General features: G+C 45.1%; 1 protein-coding gene and 1 pseudogene across 4 annotated transcripts in view; one reads left to right on the top strand and one right to left on the bottom strand.

Moving 5' to 3' along the window:
• SPECC1 (sperm antigen with calponin homology and coiled-coil domains 1) overlaps positions 1-24041 on the top strand; it is a 255686-nt gene that overhangs the window by 29211 nt on the left and 202434 nt on the right. For all 4 annotated transcript variants that reach the window (XM_090292309.1, XM_090292308.1, XM_090292306.1 and 1 more), the window contains exons 2-3: positions 7562-7731; positions 17893-18028. In XM_090292309.1, the coding sequence (XP_090148435.1) occupies positions 7585-7731; positions 17893-18028 (283 nt within the window). In that variant the 5' untranslated portion in view covers positions 7562-7584. The remainder of the gene's footprint in view (positions 1-7561; positions 7732-17892; positions 18029-24041) is intronic.
• Positions 16128-17854, bottom strand: LOC149997434 (proteasome subunit alpha type-1 pseudogene; annotated as a pseudogene).

Here is a 24041-nt window from a genome sequence, read left to right as displayed (position 1 = left end):
AGAGATGAAAATGAGAACGCAACAATCCAAAATCTGTGGGACACAGGGAGAGCAACCCCAAGAGGGGAATTCATAGCATTACAGGCCAACTTCAAGAAACAAAAAATGTTAACTAAACATCTAGCTTTATACCTAAAGGAACTAGAAAAAGAACAACAAACAAAACCCAAAGTGAGTAGAATAAAGGAAATAATAAGTATCAGAACAGAAATAAATGAAATAGAGTGTAAAAAACAATACAGGAGATCAATGAAACCAAGAACTGGTTCTTTGAAAAGATAAATAAGATTGACAAACTTTTAACCAGACTCATCAAGAAAAAAAGAGGGAGGACCCAAATAAATAAAATCAGAAATAAAAGAGGAAAAGTAACAACTAACACCAAAGAAATACAAAGGGTTGTAAGAAAATGTTATGAACAACTATATGCCAACAAATTGGACAATCTAGAAGAAATGGATAAATTTCTAGAAACACACAATCTTTCAAAAAATAACCTGAAAGAATCAGAAAAACTGAATAGACAAATTACAACTAATAAAATTGAAGCAGTAATTTTAAAAAACTCAGGAAACCAAAAGTGTGGACCAGATGGCTTCACAGGTGAATTTTACCAAACATTCATAAAAGAACTAACACCTACTTTCTCAAACTATTCCAAAATACTCGAGGAGAAAAGACTCCTGAGCTCATTTTATAAGGCCAGCATTGTCCTAATTCCAAAACCAGAAAAAAAGCCTACAAAGTAATAAATTATAGGTCAATATCCATGATCAACATAGATACTAAAATCCTCGACAAAATGTTAGCAAACCAGATCTAGCAAAACGTTAACAAGATCATACACCATGATCAAGTGGGACTTATTCTGAGGACACAAGGTTGGTTCAAGATATGCAAGTCAATAAATACAATTACATCACATAAACAAAATGAAGGATAAAAACCACATGATCATATCAATAGATGCAGAAAAAAACACTTGATAAAATTAAGCACTGATTTATAATAAAACGCTTAACAAAGAGGGAATAGAGAGAACATACCTCAATGTAATAAAGGTCATATATTACAAACCCACTGCCAATATCATACTCAATGGGCAAAAACTACACGTATTTCCCTTTGGATTGAGTACATGATAGGGGTATCCACTAACACCATTCAACATAGTTCCAGAAATTAGAGCCACAGAAATCAGACAAGAAGAAGTACAGTAAAAGGCATCCAAATTGGAAAGGAAGAAGTAAAACTGTCATTATTTGCAGATGACATGATACTGTATATACAGAACCCTAAGGATTACACCAGAAAACTGCTAGAACTGATAAATGAATTCCGTAAAGTAGCTGGATACAAAATATCCAGTTGCATTTTTATACACCAATAGTGAACTATCAGAAAGGGAAACTAAGAAAATCCCATTCAAAATTGCTTCCAAAAAAATTACTGAGGAATAAATTTACTTGCAGTCAAGATGGAGGCATAGGCAGACATGCTTCACCTCCTCACACAACCATAGAAAGAATTACAATCAGATCACAAAGCTAATAACACCCAGAACCGTCAGAAAATTGAGCTGTATGGAAGTCCGACACCCAAAGATTTAAAGAAGACACATTCATTCAGATAGGAGAGACAGAGTTGTGGAGACAGAGGCAGTGGAACAGATGGGAGGGATACCCTAGGAGTAGTGATCCCAGCCCAAGGACAGACCACACAGCCCAAGGTTTCCAGCACTGGGAAGATAGACCCCAGTTGCCTCTGGCTGTAAAAACCAGTGGGGGTTGGGGCAGTGAAACAAACTGCCAGATTTTCAGCTCTTAAAGAGCCAACATGGTCCTAGAACTTATGCAAAGCCACCCATTCCTACACCTACCTCTTTCTGGACTTGTTTCCACTGGGATGATATGGCTATGCAGGGGGTCACTTCTTCTGAGGGATGGCCAAGAAGAAGGGCAAGGGTGCTGAGCCTCTCTGAAAGCTGCAAAACCAGTTCGGTGGCTGCATTCTCTTCCAGGATGTGCAGAAGCCTTCCCAAGACGAGTGGGGTAAAACTCACTAATCATCAGACAAATACAAATTAAAACCACAATGAGATACCATCTCATATGTGTCAGAATGGCTACCATCAATAAATCAACAAACAACAAGTGCTGGCGAGGATGCAGAGAAAAGGGAACCCTAGTGCACTGCTGGTGGGAATGCAGGCTGGTGCAGCCACTGTGGAGAACAGAGTGGAGTTAACTCAGAAAATTAAAAATGGAACTGTCCTATGACTCAGCGATTCCATTTCTGCGAATATATCCGAAGAAACCCAAAACACTGATCCAAAAGACTATGTACCCCTACGTTCATTGAAGCATTATTTACAATAGTCAAGATCTGGAAGCAGACCCAGTGCCCATCAGTAGATGAGTGGATAAAGAAGCTGTGGTACATTTACACAATGGAATACTACTTGGTCATAAAAAAGAAGGAACTCTTACCATTTGCAGCAACTTGGATGGACCTTTAAAACATTATGCGAAGTGAAATAAGCCAGTCAGAATAAGACAAGTATCATATGATTTCACTCATATGTGAAATCTAATGAACAAAATAAACTAATAAAATAGAAACAGACTCATAGATACAGAGAACAGACTGAGAGCTGTCAGAGAGGAGGGTAGTTGCAGGGATCTGGTTGAAAAAAGTGAGGGGATTAAGCAAAAAAACCTCCTGGTCACAGACAACAGCACGGTGATGACCAGAGGGAAAGAGAGGCTGGGGGAGGTAGAAGAGGGTAAAGGGGGGTAAATGGTGATGGAAGGAGACTTGACCTGGGGTGGTGAACACACAATACAATGTATAGATGACATGTTGTAGAATTGTGCACTTGAAACCTGTATCATTTTATTAACCAATGTCACCCCAATAAATTCTATTTTAAAAATTGGGCTATAAAAAGAGTGATTGCAGAATGAAAAGCAATAGAATTTAAGAATGGCAGGGAAGTTGAATAGACCACCCATGTTTTTGGTGAAACCTCTCTTCAGTGAGGGAGGATACTGGAATCTGAGGCAGTTAAGTGATGCGCTCAAGGCGCCCCAGATTATATGCTAGGTAGTTGGTAACAGAGCCAGAAGAGAAACCAGATTGCCCAGATGCTGGTCCTAGACTATTTCTGCTGCACCTCACTGACTCGCTTAGAGCTTGGAATTTTTGTATTCATCTATTTAGCCTGAGGCAGCAGGCATAGCCCCATGAAACAACTCTTAAATATTAAAGAGATTTGCCATCAAGTGTACATGAGAACAGTACAGGGAAGACCTGGTGAAGGTGTTTGTCAAAGAGGAAAATATTCTTTATACTATTTGAGTCAAAATTTGGAGAATGAGAAGAGAGATGATAAACCAAGTGTGAGGACCAGCAAAGAGACATGTTCTTATGGGAGAGTGAGAAAAGCGTTGGCGAGCAGGAATGAGGTAAGAAGCAGAGTTTTCGTGGCTCAGAGAATGTGTTGGAGAGTAAACAGATTGCTGCTTGGTGAGGAAGGAATTGGGAGACATGGGAAGAACAAAAAAGGGAAGGGTTGGCAGGGTCTGATTTGGCATAGGTGGTAGACAGTGAAGGGTTCTCTAGATTCTAGTGAGTAAATATAAGCTTCACGAGAGCAGTAGTTTTCTCTTGTCTGTTTTGTTTGTGATTGTATTTTCAGTGCCTAGAAGAGTGCCTAGTACATAGTAAACAATATGTATTTGTTGAATGGACAGATAAATGAATGAATGACTAAAATATGGGTCCCAACAAGACTGAAGTTTTTGACCAACAGGATAATGTGATAGAAGCAGTGTCCAAGAAAGAATATTTTTGCAAATGTGTAATGGATAGTCTCAACATATAAAGGAACAGACACAAATCTACCAGTATGGAGTGGCATGATGGATGAAGACCTGAATAAGAATTGTAATCACAGGGACTTCCAGCCAAGGTGGAGGCATAGGTAGGCATGTTTCACCTCCTTGCAAAACAGTAGGAAGGATTACATCTACCTCAAAACAAAAAACAACCAGAACTACCAGAAAATCGAACTGCATGGAAGTCCAACAAACAAAGATATAAAGAGGTAATACTCATCCAGATGGGTAGGAAGGGTGCAGACAGAGAGCCGGGTCAGAGAGGATGTGGTGTGGTGGTGATGAAGGCAGCTGCGGTCAGCCAGCAGAACAAGCAGTCACACATTATAAAAGCCAGGAGGGACACCTGGGGAGTGATCCCAGCCCCAGACCAGACTCTGCAGCTGACAGATTCAGTGCCAAGAAAATAAAGCCTCATTGTTTCTCGCTGTGATAACCAATGGGGGTTGGAGTGGCAGAAGAAACTGCTGGTCTCTCAAGAGGGTCCATTTAGAGGGCCCCCACAGTCCTAGAATATTCAAAGACCCACCCTCTCTGGGAACCATCACCAGGGCAACAGCTAGAGGGGCACCAGTCACATAAAGGAAACAGGTGAAGTGACTGGAAAAGGGGTGAGTGCTGAGCAAGCGGCATTGATGCCTCGTTGAACCCTCCCACACATATAGCACCACAAGGTGGTGAAACAAGTTGCCCCTCACTAACGAATACCTAAGGCTCTGCCCCTTACAATGTAACAGGTGCTACAGCTCTACCTAAGCACAGAGGCAAACACAGGAGGTGGTCAAGATGAAGAGACAGAGAAGTATGGCCCTAAAGAGGAGCAGATCTAGGCTCCAGAGGGAGAACTAAGTGACAAGGAGATAGTTGACCTAACAGATACAGAGTTCAAAACACTGGTGATAATGATGCTCAGGGAAATGATTGAGTACAAAAAACATGTAAGGGAAGAACTGAAGGCTATACTAAGTGAAATGAAGAAAAATCCACACGAAACCAATAGTGAAGGGAAGGAAGCCGGTGTTCAAATTAATGTTCTGGAACATAAGGAAGAGATAAAGTTAACCAATACAGAATAAAGAAACAAGAATTGAAAAAAATGAGAGGCTTAGGAACCTCTGGGACAACTTTAGACATACCAACATCCAATCATCGGGGTGTTAGAAGAAGAGGAAGAGCAAGAAATTAAAAAGATACTTGAAAAAATAATGAAGGAAAACTTCCCTTACTTGGTGAAGGAAATATACAAGTCAGGGAAGCATAGAGAATCTAAACAAGCTAGACCCAAAGAGGACCACACCAAGACACATCATAATTAAAATGCCAAAGGTTAAAGATAAAGAATGTTAAAAACAGCAAGAGAAAAGTAGAGAGTTATCTACAAAGGAGTTCCCATAAGACTATCAGCTGATTTCTCAAAAAATAAAAAACAAACAAACAAACCAAAACTCTGCAGGCAAGAAGGGACTGGCAAGAAGTATTCAAAGTGATAAAAAGCAAAGACCTACAACCAAGGTTACCTTACACAGCAAAGCTATCATTTAGAATGGAAGGGCAGATAAAGTGCTTTCCAGACAAGGTAAAACTAAAGGAGTTCATCATCACCAAGCCCTTATCATATGAAATGATAAAGGGACATACTTAAGAAAAAGAAGAAGATCAAAACTACAAACAGTAAAATGACAACAAACCTACAGCTCTCAACAAATGAATCTAAACAAACTAAGCAAACAACTAAAACAGGAACAGAATCATAGGTTATGGGGATCACATGGAGGGTTATCAGTGGAGAAGGGGAAGGGGAAGAAGGGGGGAAATGGTGCAGGGATTAAGAAGCATAACTGATAGGAATAAAATAGGGGGACATTAAGAATAGTAAAGTAAATGGAGAAACCAAAGAACGTATATGCATGACCCATGGACATGAACTAAGGAGGGTGGGGATTGATGGAGGGAAGGGAGGTACTGAGAAGAGGGGGCCAAAGGGGAAAAGAAGAAAATTGCGACAACTGTAATAGCATAATCAATAAAATATATTTTAAAAATAAAATAAACTTCTATTAAAAAAAAAGAATCTTAATTCCAGGAAAAGACATAGGGTGGAAGGAAAATCAATGAGAAGGAAGCCATGATATGGACATGGATCTGGAAGCACAAGGACACCTTTTAGAGCCAATGGAACTCAAAAACTTCAGAATCATTTGGATCCAAATGCAAATTTTTTTCATTAAAAATGGACACCTGTGAAATCAAGCACTAATGTTTTATGTTGTGAAATATAAAACTGGCTTCAGAATTTGTTATAAAAGAATGAACCAACTATAAATTTTTAGTTTGCTTGGGCAAACACAGAGCTGTTTTTCCAGGGTATCTTTGGAACTATTTTTTAATTGCAGTGACTTTTCACTAAAAAATAATGCTGGTGGAGAAACTGACTAGGTTTGCAATGCAAGCTTGTGTGTCGTGAATGATTCTACATCTGACTCTTACACTGTTAGCCATCCTATCTCACAACCATCCCAGGTGCCGTCTCTACTGTGCTTCTCTCCAGTGCACCCTGCCTTTCTGTTCGGACCGACGGAGGCCCTTTCTTCAACCAAGTGTCAGGAAATACACGGAATTGCTTTGATGTGAAAAAAATGTAGGAATAGGAACTGGGTGTCCCTGGCTGAGAGACTCCATCTGCTGAAATGGTCTCCTCTGGCCAGGAAAAGCAGACAAGAGCAGGAGGAGGCCACAGCCTGAGCGAGGCTGGGGAGACGGTCTGTCGTTCTTGTAGAGGGCTGCCGGGATATATCATCGATGGGGGAAGGGCCCAGGGCTGCCTAACAGCAGCCATCACTCCTCAGGGGCAGGTAATTAGACCCCCTGGTCCTGTGAGTGTGGCCACTGGAATTTTCTGTCAGCAGGCAGGGTTGGGAATGGAGGCAGATGAGGCCTAGAATGCTACTGATGGAGGAAACAGGCTCAGAGAGGAGAAGAGATGGCAGCCACACCTCGCCCAGGAGTGGCAGCACTGACTATGGTTGCAGGACCAGTCTGCCTTCCATGTCTCTGTGTACGCGGGTTTCCCCCAGAGGTCGTTAACTGCATGCTGCTACTGTGAACAGTAAGTCTCTCCTATAATGTCAGTCTGTCCAATTAAAATATGTGCTAATAATTTTTAAATGTTTTTCATTTTTGCCCAAAAGAAGAAAAAAGCTGTGCTTCTCTGAAACCTAATATTCAAGTAATTCATTTGTCTATTTAAAAAGTAGGTAGGTCGTGCCATTGTTAGCTCTAAAGCTGAAAGGCTTCTGGGCATAGGGTGTCTCAACTCAAGCTGACCTGTGTCACATGGGAAATATAGAGAGTGTGTGAATATCTAGTAATAGTGTATTAGGTGTTCCTGACCAAGAAGAAGCCATCATATGCTGAAAAGTAATGTCAGAGCATCAATAATAGTGCACATATGCCTTTAGAGTTTGGTAGCAGCTGCTGTGAAGCTGTAAAGGTTAGCCTTGTGCAAAGGCGTCATCTTAGGAAGGGAACTGTGCAGCCCAGTTATGTGCACTGGTTCTCTGCGGTAACAATGGTGAACGTGGCACATGGGTAAAGCTCTGTGATGTTACTTAGCAGGTTCAGGTTGTTGGACACACATGCTTTTCTCTTCATTTCTTCAACAGAAAGGCAGCCCCACTTGACAGACATGAGGAGCGCAGCCAAGCCTTGGAATCCAGTCACCAAGGTGGGGAGCCATGGGACGGACCGCGTGCGGCCCCTTCCCGCAGCCTCTTCTGGCATGAAGAGTTCTAAGTCTTCGACCTCGCTGGCTTTTGAGTCCCAACTCAGCAAGGTATCGGCTGAAACGCCCAGGCCAGGAAGCCGGGCGTCCAGTGCCCTGCTCGGGAGGACTGCCTCTCAGGGCAGGAACAGCCTCGAAGGAGGGCCCCGGGGGGGCCGGCCTGTTCTGACCTGCAGGAGCAGAGCAAAGGGAGCGTAGCTGGGGCACCTGCAGTCCAGAAAGGAAATCTGCAGTGTTTCACAGCAGTTCAGATCCCCTGCCCTGGATTACGTGGGCTCTCCCGTCAGAGTGTTCTGCCCAGGAGCCCACTAGATGGGGGTCCGGGTCACTAATGACCCTGCAACCCGGCGGTCAGTGCTCTGTCCTTGTCTCATGTGACAGCCAGCAGAGCCAGCACTGCTGATGGCTGGGATGTCTTCTTTCTCTGTTGCCTCCTCACTTGTGGGCAGCATCTTGGAGTCTCCGCTGCAAACTCTTCCGCCTGCCCCGGGCTTCTAACTGTGGCTGGGCCACTGTGTCGCATCCAACAGCTTGTTTACCGCCCTGAGGTGAAATCAGAGGTAGCAGAACCTACTACACACACACTTCCGAAGAATTAATATAACATCCCAGTTGTGAAAGGAAACTAGTTTACAATTACGTGGTCTGTGTTTCCGTGTGCACGTGCCTCAGCGTGCCTGAGCCGGGGGGCCTGGGACGCTCCTTAGGACACTGTGGGCTGACAGCAGAGGATCAGACCGGTTCAGGGCTGTTTTGTCTGTGAGTCAAGCGCCGTGAAGAACGCGAGGGAGAGGTGGGTTGTTGGACACCCTTGGTCAAGTTCGGAACCAAACTGCAGTCTTCCCTTGTTGCTCTTAGAAGTTCGGTGTATCTTAAAGCTGTGCGCGAAGTCCACTGTTTTGTGTGTGCAGTGAAGGGACGCTCTAGGCTCAGGCAGAAATGAAGTGCCCCACCTCTGTGACTGTCTGCGGGACAGGGGAAAATGGTGTGGGATGCGGGACGATTCTCTATGCAGGAATGTCACATTCACCGTAGGGTATCTAGGTTCCTTGTCCTCTCATGTATTAAGTATCAGTAGCACCTCCAATCATGGCGACAACTAATAATGTCCCCACAAATGGCCAACACACTCACTGAGGGACAGCACTGTCCCTGCTGAGAACAGTGGGTGACAGCGTCCATTCCCATAATACCATATGTTCGTTGCGTCCATGTTTGCGTCTCTAACTGGGACCCTTCTCGGACACCCCAAATGTAACATGTCCACACTGAACCTTGATTCCCTCCCATGCAGGTCCCACTGCTCCCCAGACCCACCCCTCCGGAGTCTTCCCATCTGAGTCTAGAGCAGCTCCATCTTCCGGCGCCCCGGCCAGAGCCACGGCGTCACCCTGAACGCTACTTTCCCACATCCCATAGCCCCTCAGCGAAATGCCATCACTTCTACCTTAAAAACAAATGTCAGCTCCAGCCGGCTCCCACCGCCGCCCCTGGGACCCCCTGGGCCATGCCGCTGCCTCCCTTGCTCAGGCTTCCCAGACGGTCTAGCTGCTTTTGTTTGCACCCACATTCCATTCTCAGCAGAAGCCAGAGTGGTCCTTTAGACACAGATCTCGTCACTGCCTTGACGAGGGGTTCTCCATTCACTCCGCACGAGGAGCAGCGCCCTTGGAGGGTCAGTCATGCCCTGAGACACCCCCCCACTCCCTCTGGAGCGGGTGCCCGCCCCTCTGCCCTGGCTGCCCGAGTTCCGACTCAGTGGAGCTGTCCCTCTGAGGCGCAGGCTCCTCCTGCAGCTGCTTGCTGCTTGCTGCTCAAACGTCTGCCATTTCTCTTTACACCTCAAATGTCCCCTTGGCAGATGTCCTCCCTGACTGCCTCTGTAAAGTGCCCCTTGGCCTCCAGACGCGCTCCTCCACCTGCCTTTCTGCTCTTACTGCTGGCACACACACGCTTGGGGGTGTCCTTCTCCCCGGGGCTAGAATGTGAGCCCCCTGAAGGCGTTTGTGTTTGTTGACAACTCTGTCCCTCGGGCTCAGCAGAGCAGGCACTCCCTGGCAGGCGAGGCAGCTCGAGGGCCCCTGCTCTGCCCCTTCTGCCTGCGAAAGCTCAGGCAGAAACCGCCTGCCCGGCCTCTCACGTCCCTGGGGAGGCCTGGCTGCTGCTTTGCGAGCTCCTGCGCTCTCAGATGAAAGTACACGTGGACAGTGTCCTACACAGAAATTCATTCATTATGCTGCAACCCCATCATTTCTATGAATTTTGTTTTTATTATCTTTGACCAGTAGCACACTCAGGAGACATCTTTAATTTAAATTTCAAGTGAATATATACATTTCCCCAGTAGAAGACTAGTAGAAGTTCTGGAAGCTCAGGAGTGTTCCTTGAGGACCATGAAATGTTGGCGGCTTCTGCTGTTGACAAGTGAGCATTTTGGAAACTTGTTCCACAGGAAAAATGTCAGGGAAAAATCAGGTCTTCATGTTAGAGACTTTCTGCTCTCGTTTCTGAATCTTGGGCTCTCCAGGCCTAAGGTCACGACAGGGAATGGCAGGGTTGAGGAAGGAGCGGCAGAAGGAGCTGTTTAAACTTTCTCCTGTTGTAAGCTTTCACATGCAGGTGCTGGGCAGCTTAAGTATCAGTGAAACAGTTCGTGAAAATACTAAACATATCGAAGCAACAGCGAAGCACATACCTCCCCAGGGATCTTCTATAACAAACCAGAAACCTCAGGTAGTGCTGGAGCTGTGTTCAGTGGCCGGGAAACAAAGCCGGACCTGCAGCCATGAGTGGAGAAGGAACATGAATTAGTCACCGAGACTAGTAGTTTTCTGTCTGATGTAGAGTCCGAAAAAGTAGTGATAGAGAAAGAGCAGCTTCAGCTGGTTGCTTACCAGGACAGCGAGAGCTGGGTTTTGCCTTTATGCCTTGCTTCCTGAAAAAGCTTCTGAGCAATAAATCTTTCTCAAATGGAGTTCCTCATGGAAGGGGGAGCTGCCCTGCTCCCCACGCTGCGAGGTAAGGAGGTGGTACTCGATTGGTCGGAACCATGTCTGAATTCTCTTTCTGCCTAGAGAGGACCGGATCAGCTCTATTTATAAAAGCAGAGAGTCTTCCTACTGCTTTCAGACTCCTGTCCTCTGGTGCTCTGTCACCTCTGCCTGTCACCTCGCCTCCTCTATGGAGGAGGAGATGGAGGCCATCTCTGCCCTCTGGTACCCCATGGGTGGGGTGGAAGTGCAGAGGTAACTTGACCTCTGGCTTAGCTGTCCTCTCACCTGTTGGGTTCCGTCTCTGGTTTATAGACTCAGCCTCTGCTCCCTGGACTGTAACAGAGAGGGGCTTTCCCAAAAGTCCCCATAGTGCATGGTTTTGCGGATGGGGAAAGGAGATGATGCAACTTTTAAGGTACTTTGCATAATATCTGTGGCAAGTTGGTAACTAGATAATAGCTGTGTTGCAGCCCAGGGCAAAAGGGCAATTGACAGGCTTAAGATACTTTTCATAACGATTCGTATGGTGCTTGAGGTCAGCACTTAAAATTAGCGAGAGCCATGAGGATAAAAGGAGAGAAGGGTGGAGACAGGAATCAGCGAGGTCTGGTATGCAGGAAGAGAGCCATGATGTAGCAGCAAGGCAGCCTTGTAGGAGAGCTGGTCTGCCGTGGGAGAGGGCCGTGTGGCCGGAGCGCGTGCAGAAGAGAAGAGGAGGAGGAGCCATGAGGACGGAGCCATGAGCCAGAAGGGGACTCAGCCTTGCTGTCTGTAGAGAAGCAGCAGCCCTGTGGTTTGCAGTCAGGACCCGGCCACGTGGACTGGGCAGGTCAGAAAGTAGGCCCGCTGCTGCTTTGGCCGTGCCCGCTCCAGCTGACGCCAAAGCCACCGAGGACTCCGCCTTGCAGACCCGGACGCTATCTGGACTCTTGGAACTCAGGACATGAGGAAAGGACACTGTCTTAGGACTTGTTCCTTTCCTGGTCTTCACCAAGATCCAGCATAACATGGCACATGCTTTTCTGGTCTATTATATGGAGGCTGAAGACAACGTACCCCAGATCCTGAAAGAGGGAGCTGACAGATATGGGATGGGGAGCTATTGGACTTGTTTTTTGTTTATAGCCTTTCGGGGAGCAAGGGAAGTGCTGGGTCTCATGGGAAAACAGGGCTCTGAGCAGCAGTGCTCCCAGCCCCTACAATGTTGGAATATTGTAAATAAAGGCCTGTTTTTCTCAACAGTAATTGTTGGGGCTTACACCAAGGTGCCACCTGAATGGGCCCCCCTTTGCTCAGTGACAGGACCTTGTGCTGTAATTGATAGTTCACACTTTTTGTGTCAGACTTCCTGATTTTAGTAATGTCAGAGAATCAGACAGAGGAAAGCAGAACCAAGTGCATGTCATTTGCATTATTGCATTAAGAATTCCCGTAATTGCAGTGATTATCCTTTTTTTACTTGGGGTATTGTCTGGGGAATTTTCAAAGCCTGAAATCAGAGAAGATTTTCCTCCGGGGATCTATGGAGGTACTTGGTCATGCTTCTAGGCAGAGTGAATAATAGTGTTTTCTTGCTATTGAGGAAAAGTTGCCGACATCATAACTGTTGTCATATAAAACGTTGCACTGGTGACCTGGTGGGTGTTTTGAGAAGGTGGAGACCTTGGTTGCAGCAACCTTGTTACTCTGAAATGGAAAATAGAAAAATAGTTCCCGTCTCCCTGGAAGGGCAATTGAGTGACGTCTGCATCAACCCAAGGGCCATATTCAATCCTGTTGTTAAACTAGGGGTCACAAAGTTGGCCAGAAACTCCGGTTACATTCACATCTAGTAACTGGAAGGCGTGCAAATCATCTTTTTAATGTCAGCTATTTGTTTTTTAAATTAATAATTTGTTGAAGATTTTGACCAGAGTTACTTGACTAAGAGTTTTGTCATGTTCCCTCTTGGAAAGTAGGCTCTGGGGAGTCGTCGTTGTTTGGGATGGTGAGAAAGTTCTGGACACGGGTGGCGGTGATGACCATACAACGCTGTGTGTACCGAATGCCACTGAGCTACAGTTAAAACGGGTAACATTAGGGTGGCTGGTGACGCGGGCTGTGAAGGAATTCGCAGAGAGGAGGACGTGCAGAGAGCAAAGGTTTTACCTTACTTTCCCAAGGGAGGGAAAGGTTAGGTGCGGAGATGGGCTCCAGCATGAGGCGGGTGCTGTGAGCTGTCACTGGGTTATAATTGTATTAAAAGGGTGGGGTGCAGTTGTGTGGCCCCTGGGCTGTTGGGGCGTTGTAACAATAGGCTGCAGGTTGTTCCAGTGTCATCTTCTGCCTGTGGCTGCAGGGACAGTCAGTTTCCAGGCCTGGGGACAGAAGCTCAGAAGAGTAAACGGCAGTGGAGTTTAACAGGGTCACAGGCCTGCTCTGCAAATGGCGCCCCGACAGGCAGTGGCGCTGGCTGTGCCCTTGTAGTTAAGAGGGTAAGTTTTATGCCACGTGTATTTTACCGCCATAAAACATTTAAAATAACAATGGGGGGAATGGAAAAAGTAGATTAGACTTTGCAGGGAGGGAACCAAGGCCCAAATTACAATGCCCTCCCCTGCCCCATTTTCTTTTTGTTTAGCACTGAGGCGTAGCGCACTTACACGGAGAACGTGAGGTGCACTGATCTCCATCTCAGCTGTGCAGCTCCTTGAATTCTTACACGTGCTTCTGTCTGTGTAACCACCCCCCAGGCAAGGTGTGGAACTTACGAGCACCCGAAGCTCCCTTCCTACTCAGGAGCTCCCCTAGAGGTAACCACTGTTTTGACTTCTGTCACCGTCATTTACTTTCGCCAGTTATTAACTTCATATAAATGGAATCAGGCAGTCCAAACTCTTTTGTGTCTCTGGTTTCTTTTGCTTAGGATAATGTATTTGAGATCCATCCACTTATTGGTATATTCATAGTTTTTAAAAATTGTGTGTACTTTCTGTTATATACTCTACTGCTATTTAAGTTACCCCCTCTCCTGTTGAGGCACCTTTGTGGTGTTCTAGTTTGGGGCTGTTATAAATAGAGCTTCTGTGAACATGTTTTTGATGAACGTGTGTTACTCGCTTCTCTTGGATCTGTTTCTAGGAGCAGGATTGCAGATCCCTAGGGTGCGAATATTCGGCTTTGGCAGATAGGGCCCGTTTTCCAGAGCGGTCGTATGGTGTCCAAGCCCGTCAGCAGAGCACGAGAGCGCCGATCGTTCCACCGCCGCGCTGACACTTGGTAGCATATTTTTCTCTTTCAGGCTAGTCTTGGGGGGGGACGCGTAGTACCCCGAAATTTAAAGAGGGCAAAAGTGGAACATGTCTTTTTAAATGTGAAAATCTTTATACTCCTAATTCTCAGTAGATGACCCCCAAGCCAGTGGAGGGGGATGGACAAGGGCCTTTGGACCCTTGGCCGGCACAGTGGGCAGTGGCTGCCCGCTCCGTGTCTCAGTTCATTTGAAGGCTTTTACATACGGTACTTTTTTCTATAGATGTCTGATATATTCGGAATGGCTCTGGGCATCTCCCTGTCTCTAGTGTTCTAGAACAGCAATTGCAATTTTCAACCTTTTCCACGTCATGGCGCACATAAACTAATAGCTAAAATTCTGCGGCAAGTCAAAAAAAACTTTTTTGCTGATTTGACCAAAAAAAAAAAAAAGAAAAGGTATAATTCTGATTCATTCACACCAGATGGCTATTGTTGTGTTGGCTGTTGTCATTTTTTTATTTGACAATCTAAGGGAAAAGAGGTCAGTGCCCCTGACTACATAGTCAGGCACTACATGTTTGAAAACTCTTGTGACATACTGGTTGAATATTGCTGTTCTAGAACTATTCCTCTTCAGCAATATTCTTTAAAGAAGACTCACAATGGTTGGGAAAGCTTATTTGCAGTTTTTTTCATTAACCTTGAAGGTATTTTCCTGGACCAGATGTGTGACACCATTTAGGGGCCCCTCTTTGTTTTTCACCAGCAGATGAAACAATTCTATTTCACAGTTGTCTTTAAAACCACAAAGTGTTCTTTTTTTCCTTTTCATTGAATGTATTGGGGTGACACTGGTTAACAAAATTATACAGGTTTCAGGTGCACAATTCTACAACACATCATCATGTACACTGTAGTGTGTGTTCACCACCCCGAATCCAATCTCTGTCAATCACCAAATTTTCTCCTCCTTCACCCTTCTTCACGTCCCCCCCCCCCACCCTCAGCTACCATGGACATGTTGTTCATGCCCATGAGTATTTTTCTTGTTAGCTCAATCCCTCCACCACCACCCCAAACCAGCCCCCAGCCCCCCACCCCAGACAGCTGTCAGCCTGCTATCTATGAGTCTGTCTCTATTTTGCTTGTTAGTTCATGTTGCTTATTAGATTTCACATATGGGTGAAATCACATGGTACTCATCTTTCTCTGACTGGCTTATTTCACTTAGCATACTTCTCTCCAGGTCCATCTGCGCTGTTGCAAAGGGTAAGGTTTCCTTCTTTTTTGTGACCAAATAAGTTTTCCATTGTGTAAATGTGCTGTAGTTGTTTTATCCACTCACCTACTGTTGGACACTTGGGCTGCTTCTGTTTCTTGGCAATTGTAAATAATGCTGCTGTACACGTAGGGGTGCATATATTCTTCCAAATCAGTGTTTTGGATTTCTTTGGATATATTCCCATAAATGGAATTGCTGGGTCATAAAGCAGTTCCATTTTTAATATTTTGAGGTAACTTCATACTGTTCTCGACAGTGGCTGCACCAATCTGTGTTACCACCAACAGTGCACTAGAGTTCCCTTTTCTCCACATCCTTGCCAACACTTATTGTTTGTTGATTTATTGATGATGGCCATTCTGACAGGTGTGAGATGATATCTCACTGTGGTTTTAATTTTCATTTCTCTGATAGTGTCATTGAACATCATTTCATGTGTCTATTAGCCAGCTGTGTGTCTTCTTTGGAGAAGTGTCTATTCAAGTTCTCTGCCCATTTTTTAATTGGATTGTTTGTTTCTTTGGTGTTGAGTTGTATTAAGTTTTGTATAATATTGGGTATTAACCCCTTGTCAGATTTATGGGTATTTTCTCACATTCAGGGGGTTGTCTTTTTATTTTGTTGATGGTTTCCAAGACACTATGTTCTTCACATAAAAACATTAGTACAGGTAACTATACTTTCTAGAATACGATTGTATAGATCCCCTTAGAGAAAAATGCATTCCATTATATGCTTTCAGTGATGTTGCTTGGGAAAAACTCACATCTGGACTGAATCCTAAAACATAGCATCCCACCACTGCTTCTTTGGGTTCAAAATATAGACCATTGTCATCAGGACCTGTTCCTGTGTTCTTCTTACACATTGGATAATGTACATATAGACGGGGATTACCACTTAATGCCTTTCTGCAGGCTCACCAGCAGTTGAGCAGGTTATGCCTTTCTCTGGGGCCTTTCTTCAAGACCCAGGAAGGGGGACACAGCATCATCATCACACATCATGAACTCCAAGTCTTTACTGGCAAGGCCAAGGCAACGTCCTTTGTAGTCAGGTCCTGTTCAGCAGCAAGTGTCTTTCTTTACAGCACAGAAACCATGCTTAACCAGTTCATTCAAACTGCACTCCGTAAACTCAGACATATGTCTCTCCAAGCAATCGCAGGCTGATTGAGAGTGGGTTCCAATGGACATAGCTCCGCAGTCAAAATAGCAAATGGGGAGACTTGGAAAATAGGACCCATATTACCATAACCAGCAATAAGTAACCCAACACCATATGATCTTCAGCCATGTCTTTGCATTGGTATCTGGCTCTTACTTCCAATTAGAGATAAAAGACAGGACACAGAAGGAGGCCTGTCGAATACAAGTCTGGAATACGAACACTCCTGGTGCATAGAATGACACAGCATTCTAGCATCAGCGTAAGTCCCACAGTTGAGATACCAACACAGTTGTCAACCAGGAGAACTTTTTCTGGCGAGCTGCATGCTCTGACTGCGCTCCTGCCAACTCCCCACCGCCCCCTCCTGGCCAGCCCAGAGTTGCTGAAAGGGGATCCCCCTCTTAAACTTCAATTTCTTTCAACAAATGTTTGTACTTCCTCTTCAGGACAGAGAAGAAAGCAGAAAAGGAGTGGGGGTAGGGGTGCTGTTCTCTTTCTGCCGTTCATTAACGGTGTTCTTTGGCCTCCACAGAAGTTCCTTCCTTCCTTTTGAACATGCTGTCTGTGTGAGGTCGTACACAGAGTAGCATGCTGTCTGTGTGAGGTCATACACAGTAACACGCTGTCTGTCTGAGGTCGTACACAGAGTAACACACTTTCTGTGTGAGGTCGTACACAGTAACACTTTCTGTGTGAGGTCATACACAGTAACACGCTGTCTGTCTGAGGTCGTACACAGAGTAGCATGCTGTCTGTGTGAGGTCGTACACAGAGTAGCATGCTGTCTGTGTGAGGTCGTACACAGAGTAACATGCTGTCTGTGTGAGGTCGTACACAGAGTAGCATGCTGTCTGTGTGAGGTCGTACACAGAGTAGCATGCTGTCTGTGTGAGGTCGTACACAGAGTAGCATGCTGTCTGTGTGAGGTCGTACACAGAGTAGCATGCTGTCTGTGTGAGGTCGTACACAGAGTAGCATGCTGTCTGTGTGAGGTCGTACACAGAGTAACATGCTGTCTGTGTGAGGTCATACACAGTAACACGCTGTCTGTCTGAGGTCGTACACAGAGTAACACACTTTCTGTGTGAGGCCGTACACAGAGCACTTGGTGTTGAGCACAGGGTCAGTATCCAGGTCTTCTCTTCCTCTTCTCTCTGCTTCCTCCAGATGTATATTTTAAGTTACTTGTGTTGTCCTTGGATTTTTTGTGCATTGCCATGCCCTGACTTTTGTACATCTCATAAGTCTTCTTTCATCAACTCCCATTTGTCTAAAAAGTTTTCCAGGGAAGCAGGGTTTTTAAGAATTCATTACTGAAAGTGTGGCATGGTGGGTAATACTCACCCACGATCTTCTAGTATTCTTCGAAATGGCAGTGGAAGACCGTCCTCAGACCTGTCGATGATGATAGCACAGGTCGTGCTCCGCAAAGGGCTGTTACTGCACCTACCCCCGGGACGCCCACTTGGTCTAGTTCTCCCCACTGAAAGTGCATCTCTTCATCCTCTCTTTTTCCCTCCACCTCTCTCTTAGCTCAAGAGGACCAGTAGTGAGGACATGCTCAACAAACCAGGAGGTACCACCGCTTCCGGGGTAGTTCGACTGAAAAAGACTTCCACATCCGGGACCATCTCTGAGCTCACTGAGAGCCGCCTGAGGAGCAGCGCAGGTAGGAGGCACCCCAATCAATGGGCTCTTGTCCGAGGGGCCCAGGCTGGAGGGAGCCGGGCAGGCCATTCATCTTGGCCGTGAGAAAGCACTTCGATGATGGATGGACCCCTTCCTTGTCGGATGTGTATTGAGCACTTACTCTGAGCCAGGAACTGTTTTAGGTGGAGACATCCTGCCCCAGAAGTTTATATCTGGTGGGGAGACAGACAAGAACCAAAAAGGTAGTGGGGAGTGTCATGGTTCCCTCTGTCCTTGTAGATGCTCATCCGTCACCATAAGTGTGTGACACCAGGCAAGGTGGCAGGTGTTCTGGGGTTGTCTTGGCGTGACGTGCATTGGACGAGTGAAGGAACAATCCTGCAGGTCCCTCATAGGTGTGGGGGCACAATGTCCTATGGGAAAGTGGGACGATCGTCACATAAAGGCCACTCTGGGTCACTTAGATGGCCATGGCCATTGGAATTGTGAACTTTCTCAGTGTTACTCTCATTTTGAGGAACAGAAAAGGTTTTTTTAATCATTATATTTGAGTTCAGAGCAGGGGAAACTTAAAACATCAAAGAACAGAGGAGTGATGTCAGAGAAATGGCAGCCTGAGAGGTTCCCCTGGCTTTTCCCCTTGAAGTTACAACAGTTTGAACAGCTATAATTCAAAAAAGGATCCCCTGCTCAAAATACGAATATGTCTAAGAGGTCCACACAGTGAAACATCTGAAGGTGGGTGAGTCGGAGGGAGCAAGGGAGGTGGGAAGGGAGGAGAGCAGCAGCAGGTGCCAGACACAGCCCGGGGCTCATCACAGGTCTTGGGAGAAGGGAGGAGTCAGGTGCCACCTGCACATCCTGTGGCTGGGAGGAGCAGAGGGATGCAGTGAGGTGAGTGTCCCCGATGGAGAGGCTGGTGTGCACTGCACCTGAACACAGTGACCTGCGCAGAGATGGAGTGCAGGCGTGCAGTCGTGGTTGCCTGGTGGCTTCCATGGAGCCTGGCTGCCTCTCCTCACCCTCCCAGAGCTCGCAGCAGAGCCCAGGAGGGGCTGTAGCGTGAGTGTTGAGCTACAGAGCATGTTATCTGCAGCCCTGAGAAGTGGAGAGGCAGCAGCGTTTTCCCCTGAGCGGCAGGTGCACGCTGCAGCTGCTCCCACAGACGGGGTGAAGATACACAGGGGGGGTGGCTGAGGTCCAACAGTCGCCATTACTGGGGGAATAAATCCACAGATGCACCATCTCTCCTCTCCCAGCTCACCCCGCCCCACCCACAGCTGCCGGGGACAGCACTAGGGTTTCACAAGCTTGGGGCCGCATCACCCACCACATTCCCCGACAGGGGTGCAGCCCTGAAACCGAGGTGATTTTCCCGCCTGTCTGGTAGAGGTCCAAGAAACCAGAGCAGTGCAAGAGAAACTTAAAAACTTGTGCTTCAGTGCCACCTGCTGGGAAACAAAAGACTTCTTATCAAAAGACTAAATAGACAAATGCCACTCTTTAAAGTGGAAATTCCAGTCGAGATGGTGGCATAGGTAAATGTGGTTCTCAAATCCTCCCACAACTATATCAAAATTACGAGTAAGCTACAGAACAAACATCATTCAGAACTGCCTAAAATCTAGCCGAATGGAAGTCAGTCCTACAAGTAGGGAATTGAAGAAGAAGTAACATCGAGACTGGTAGGAGGGGTGGAGACACAGAACGAACTGGTCCCACTCCCACGTGTGGCGGATAAAAACCGGGAAGGATATCTCTGCTGTGGCGGTTCCCCTGAGGAGCGAAGGCTCCCAGCCCCACACTAGCCCCCAGCCCAGGGTTCCAGTACCAGGAAGGCAAGGCCCCAGAACTTGAGGCTGTAAACACCAGCGGGGATTGCAGCTGAGTAAGATGAAGGCTTCTGGAGTCCTAAGCAGTTCCTCTTAAAGGGCCTCACTTGGACTCACTCCTCTGAGCTCCCTTACTGAGGCAGCAGCTCAAAAGACCCCAGGGACATATGGGAGAAACTGAGTGGTCTGGCATCAGGGCAAGAGCTGGGGGATGGGGGCACAGCTTTCTGTCAGACAAAAATGCTGGCAGAGGCCACTGTTCCTTTTCTGAGACCCGCCCACATAGAGCCGGCAGGTAAGCGCCATATCTGAGTCTCTATCAACCTGGCAAACACTGTTCGCCCTGCCCTGGTGATTCTCTGAGACTCTGCCGCATCCACCTTGTGGGCTCACCTATGCTCTTTTCAGTGGCTTTTCCATACAAAAGGCCTATCTTGGCTTATGCTTTAGATTTTCCTAAAATCTCTCAAACAAGCAGCATTTGGCTTCAGCAAGCCCCATACCTCTCACTAAGGGGACCCCAGCCTGGCACTAGCAGCAGCCAGCCTTGCTTCATAGCTTGGCCTCCCCTGGGTACCTCCAAGCCCAGCACAAGAAAAAGCCATCAGCAGACTGCTTCATGCCAGGTGGCCCTGGGAAGAACACAGGCAGTGGTTGACCTTGGCCTTCACCTCCTGGAAGGCCCCAGAGCCAGTGCACCTACTGAACAGCTTCAGACCACATCGAAACACCACCCAACCACCTCCACAAGTAACACATTCAAGGGGCGGACTCAGTGGACACCAGAGCCCGGCTGAAGTAAGTCCTGCTCTGCGGGGTGGGCCCCTGCACAGATGATCCTCCACGGCAGTTGGTGATTGCAGCCAGTCCTTGTAGCTGACCAGCCTGGGGATAAATCCCTCCCATTAATGTGCCGACAGCAATCAAGGCTCAACTACAACAGGAGGGTGTACGAAGCCCATATGAGGAGCGTACCTCCAGTGCCCAGCTTGGGTGATCAGGGAGGCTGTGCCAATGAACCCCACAGATCACCTACTACATTAGGCCACTCTACCAAGCCTGAGACATAGCAGCTTTACCTAACACATAGAAAGAAACACAGGGAGGCTGCCAAATTAAGGAGACAAAGAACGTGTCCCAGTGAAAGAACAGAACAAAACTTTAGAAAAAAACTGTGCAAAATAGAGACAAGCAAGCTCCTAGATGCAAAGCTGACAACACTGGTTACAAGGATGTTCGATGAACTTAGTGAGAACTTCAACAGCATAAAAAAGGACATGGACACCATAAAAAACAACCTGTCAGAAATGAAGGGTACACGCTAACTGAAATGAAGAATAGTTTACAGGGAATCAACAGTAGAGGAGATGATGTTGAGAATCAGATAAGCAATTTGGAATATGGAAACAGAAAACACCCAATCAAAATAGCAAGAACAAAAAAAGACTCCAAGAAAATGAAGATAGTATAAGGAGTCTGTAGGACAACTTTAAGTGTGCCAGCAGTCACATCATGGGGGTGTTGGAAGGAGAAGAGAGAGAGCAAGAAACTGAAAACCTATTTGAAAATAATGACAGAAAAGTTCTCTAACCTGGTGAAGGAAAATAGACATAGGAGTCCAGGAAGCATAGAGACCCAAACAAGATGAACCTAAAGAGACCCACACTGAGACACATCATAATTAAAATGCAAATGTTTAAAGACAAAGAAAGAATCTTAAAAGCAGCAAGAAAAAAGCAGTTATCTACTAGGGAGATCCCATAAGACTGCTGATTTCTCAACAGAATCTTTGCAGGCTAGGAGGGAATGGCAAGAAATATTCACAGTGATGAAAAGCAAGGACCTACAACTAAGATTACTCTACCCAGCAAAGCTATCATTTGGACTCAAAGGACAGATAAAGAGCTTATCAGACAAGAAAAAGCTAAAGACGTTCATCACTCCAAACCAGTATTACATAAAATGTTAAAGGGTCTTATTTAAGAAGAAGGAAATGAAGGAAATAAATCAGATAGAAAATAAGAACAATATAATGGCACTAAATACATATTTATAAACAATAGAATCTAAAAAGCAAAACAAGTGAACTAGCAGAAACAGACTTATAAATACAGGGAATATTTTGACAGTTGCCAGGTGGGAGAATGGGTGAAAAAGGTGAAGGGATTAAGAAGCACACACTGGTTGTTAGAGAATAGTTATGAGGATATAAGCATAGAGGATATAGTCAATAATATTCTAATATCTATGTATGGTGTCAGATGATACAGGATTTACGCCTGAAACTAATATAATATTGTATCTCAACTGTAATTGAAAAGTAAAAAATGATTTAAGTAAATAATATGTATATATTTAAAAAGTAGATTTCATTCCCATAGATGCCTAGGCAGAGAAGGAATCCATCAATCACTCTGAATAACCAAGTAAATGAGGCAGCTCAGAAAAAAAATGAAAAATCTCCAGAAGATAAATGCAAAGACATGGAAATATGTGATTTAACTAACAGGGAATTCAAGATTGCAGTTCTGAAAAAGTTCTACAAGGTACAAGAAAGTACATATACAGAGTTTAATGAAGTCATAAGTAAAATCAATGAACAAAAAGAATACTTTGCCAGAGAGATTGTAACTTTTAAAAAGAACCAAGTAGAAATTTTGGAGATGAAGAACTCCATTTAAAAAGATGATGATGAACTAGCATGTGTAGGTAATAGAGCTGACCCGATGGAGGAGAGAATTAGTGATATTGAAGGCAGGACTCTAGAAATGATGCAGGTGGGAGAAGGAGAGACTTCAGAGTTAAAAACAAACAAACAAACATGAAATAACTCTACGAGAACAATCTGACTCCATCAGAAAGAGCAATGTATGAATAATGAGCCTACCAGAAGAATAGAGGGAGAGGGGAACAGAGCCTATTCAAACAGTTGATGAGAAATTCCCAAACCTATAGAAAGACCTAGATCCTTGCATCCAAGAAGCAATCAAAACACCTAATTATCCAAATCCACATGTATGTGGGCAAATAATTTTTGAAAAAGGAGCCAAAAACACACAATGGAGAAAAGAAAGCCTCTTTAAAAAATGGTGCTGGGAAAATTGGAAAGCCGCATACAAAAGAATGAAACTGGACTGCTGTTTGTCCTCATATACAAAAACTAACTGAAAATGGGTCAGAAACCTAAATACAAGACCTGAAACAATAAGTTACATAGAAGAAAACATAGGTACTAAACTTATGGATTTTGATCTTGGAGAGGATTTTATGAATTTGGCCTTAAAGACAAAGGAAGTAAAAGCAAAAATAAATGAATGGGACTATATAAAACTGAAAAGATTCTGCACAGGAAAAGAAACCATCAACAAAACAAAAAGGCAACCTACTGAGTGGCAGAAGATATATGCAAACAACACCTTTGATAATGTGTTAATGTCTAAAATAAAGAACTCAACAACAACAACAAAATCCAATTTAAAAAATGGACAGAGGTCCTGCACAGACATTTCTCCCAAGAAGACATACAAATGGCCAACGGATATATGAAAAGATTCTCAACCTCTCTAGCTATGAGGGAAATACAAATCAAAACTACAATGATATACCACCTCATACCTGTTAGAATGACTATTACCAACAAGACAAGTGATAACAAGGATTGGAGAGATTGTGGAGGAAAAGGAACCCTTATTCACTGCTGCTGGGAATGTAAACTGGTACAGACACTATGAAAAACTGTATACAGTTTCCTCAAAAATTAAAAATAGAATTACAGTATGACCCAGCAACCCCTCTTCTGGGTATCTACCTGAAAAATTTAAAGACATTTATTTTTAAAGAGATATGTACTCCTGTGTTCATTGTAGCATTATTCACCGTGGCCGAGACATGAAAACAACTGAAGTGTCCCTCAAAAAGGCATTGGATAAAGAAGATGTGGCACATACATCCAATGGAATACTACTCAGCCATAAGCTCGTGCCACTCGGTAGTAGGTGCCACCACTTCTGCAATCGTACAGCAGTGTTAGGTGTTCATTTTAATATTGGATCACATTTTTCTTTATTTTACATGCATGAAAAACATGGAAATGATTTTGTGTGTTATAAAGGGCACCCCCATTGGAAGCTCACTAGATTTACATACATTCTCTAGGAATTCAACTGTAAAGAAAAATAATAAAATTAAAGAAAATGAGAA

Source organism: Furipterus horrens, unplaced genomic scaffold (assembly GCF_987537825.1).
Source record: "Furipterus horrens unplaced genomic scaffold, mFurHor1.1.pri manual_scaffold_11, whole genome shotgun sequence".
Taxonomy (NCBI): Eukaryota; Metazoa; Chordata; class Mammalia; order Chiroptera; family Furipteridae; genus Furipterus; species Furipterus horrens.
The sequence above is the reverse complement of the archived record's forward strand: the minus strand, read 5'-3'. Positions and strand labels throughout refer to the sequence as shown.